This window comes from Lipotes vexillifer, unplaced genomic scaffold, assembly GCF_000442215.2.
Source record: "Lipotes vexillifer unplaced genomic scaffold, Lipotes_vexillifer_v1.1 scaffold717, whole genome shotgun sequence".
In the NCBI taxonomy this organism is placed as follows: Eukaryota; Metazoa; Chordata; class Mammalia; order Artiodactyla; family Lipotidae; genus Lipotes; species Lipotes vexillifer.
In genome coordinates, this window is record NW_006798707.1 from 1,278,022 (window position 1) to 1,280,330 (window position 2,309).

The following is a 2,309-nucleotide window of genomic DNA, read 5'->3' on the forward strand; positions in this document are numbered from 1 at the left end:
CCCACAGAGGCACCACACCCGAGACAAAGGGAGAGGGGTTGGGAGGGAAAAGGAAAGATAGGGAGAGATGAGGAAAGAGAAAAAGCCGGAGACCCTGTCAAATTCCCGAGATAAACGAACTGTGGGCAAACAGACAAAATGGCCAGCGGAGGTAGCCAGGGAGGGCCTGGCGCGGCCGCTCGGAGGGCCAAGGCGGTCGGCGGGCGCCGGGCGCGGGAGGCCGGCGGGACGCGGAGGCGGTTCTCCGGCCGCCCCCGGCCCGCTGTCCCGACCGCTCCGAGCGCCTCATTTCACACCTCGCCGCCCCCGGCCCCGTCTGTGCGTAGCCGGGAATACCCCCGCCGCCCAGACCGCACCTGCTCCTTCCTTACCGCCCCCTCGCTTCCCAGCGGCCGCCCGCCCCACAGGAGCCCGGAAGACCCGCTGCGGAGCCCGGGCCCATCGTCGGCCCAGGTGCCCACAGCTGGCCACTCTGGAGGGGGCGCCCCGAGCCCGGGAGCGCGGAGGGTAGGGCCGGGGGCCTGGGCGGCGAGGGGCTCCTACGGCCCCGGAGCAATGCGTACATCGGGGCACCTGGCGCGGACTCCGGCCAGACGGAGGGCCAGTCGCTCGCGGGGAAGTCAGACGCGGCGGGGGCGGCGGAGGGGTCGGGAAGCTTGGGGGGCCGGCCGAGGAACAGTTTCCCGGGACCGGGAGAAAGAAGGTAGCCAGGAGGAGGCATATTGGGCTGTTGAGCGGCGGGGGTCGGGGCTGGCTGGGCGGGCCGGGGCTCTCTGTGCAGCCGGAGGGGACAGAACGCAGCGCCACAAAGCCGAGGGGGTCGCGGTGCGCTGGGCCGGCCGGCCGAGAGAGACAACGAAGTGGACGGAAGGCGGAAGGGTGGCGCCCCCCCAGCCGAGGGCCGACCCAGGTCAATCCTACCTCTTCAAACGCAGGCCGCCACCAGCGCCGCCGCGGTCTCGGGGGCTCACCAGGCGAGTGGTCTCAGAGCCCCCCGTGGCGGGAGAGGGCTCCATTTCCCCGCGGCCCCGACCGTCTAGGCCGCGCCGAGGTAGGGAGAGGCGTGGCCAACCCCGCGCCAAGTCCGAGCGGCCAGTCGACCCCCAGAGTCCCCGCAGGGCCTCGGGGCCACCACCGTGGAGGGAACTGCGGCGACTGTGGCGCCGGCAGTCCGAACTGCAGATCCCGCGGCTGCTGGAGCCCCGCCCCGCGTGGGGCGAGCTCCCCAAGCCCCGCCTCCAGGCTCCCCAGCCTCTCCCCCCACGCCTAAGCCCCGCACCCGGAGCCCCGTCCCCGTAGGCATAGCCCTATTTCCCTGTGCCGGAGCCAGGTGGGGCGGTGGGAGCTCTCTGCGCCCCCGCCGGGTTCTAGAGAACGCCCCATCTCCATAGCCCACCCCTAGGCAGACCAGCCCCGCCCCTACCTAAGCCCTGCCTACCGGTTTCCAGCCGAGCTCCTCAAGCCTGGGGGCCTTCCAACCAATCTTCGCCCAAGGGACACCGCCCCGTGCAGGTCCGCGTCAGGGCATCCCACCCCCTCTTCCCACCGCCCGTCACCTCGTGGCCCCAGCCTCCCCACACGAAGGCAGAAACAGGTGTGGAGGAGAGAACCAGAAAGAGAATGCGGGGTAAGCAGTGTGACAAATCCGGGAGAACTCCAGGGACTCCGGCCAGAAACCCCTCTGTGGCGGATGTGGGGTCGGAATTCGCGAGCAAAGTCTGCTGCCAAGCACTGTACCGCTCATTATTATTTATTTTTATAGAGACATGGGGCGACAAAAAGCTTCCAGCTCTCCTTCAATCCATTATTATCCCTATTTTTAGGACGAGTAACAGTCCCAGAGGGAGAAGTGTCCGGGGTCATGCGACCAGTGAATAAAGGACTGGGACTGGAACCCCATCCTCTCTCCCTCCCCGGTTCAGGATGCCACAAGGCGACTGGAGAGAGCGCACAGCCGCAGTTTTGTCACTTAGAGGCTGGGGCAGCCGAAAGGAAGAGCGCTCCACTTCTCTGGGGTCACAAGCCCCAGGTTCATGGATGGAGGCTGCGGTCAGCTTGTCCTTACCTCCAAACCTGTAGCACCTTCCCGGGCATTACTTCATCTTGCCTCATTTAAACTAAAGCCCAGGGGAAGGAGTGACTTACAGCAAAGTCTGTGGCTGAGCCTGGAGTCGAAGCTTCAAATGCTCAATGTTCTGTGCCCCTCACATCTGCCACCAGTGTACAATGAAAAGGGGTGGTGACTGGATTGTGCACTTCAAGCTGTGACACTCTGTGAAGAGAAGGGTCCGTAGGAGGAGGGGAAAGAG

General features: G+C 66.2%; 1 protein-coding gene across 2 annotated transcripts in view; it reads right to left on the reverse strand.

The window, feature by feature from the left end:
- Positions 1 to 2,219, reverse strand: part of SLC30A3 (solute carrier family 30 member 3) — a 9,192-nt gene extending 6,973 nt beyond the window's left edge. Inside the window, exon 1 of one of the 2 annotated variants that reach the window (XM_007470827.1) lies at positions 922 to 1,196. In XM_007470827.1, coding sequence (XP_007470889.1) covers positions 922 to 1,016 — 95 coding nt within the window. In that variant the 5' untranslated portion in view covers positions 1,017 to 1,196. Of the gene's footprint in view, positions 1 to 921; positions 1,197 to 2,145 lie in introns of those variants that run through there. The other variant, XM_007470828.1, reaches the window with a different exon arrangement.
- Positions 2,220 to 2,309: the final 90 nt, after the last annotated feature.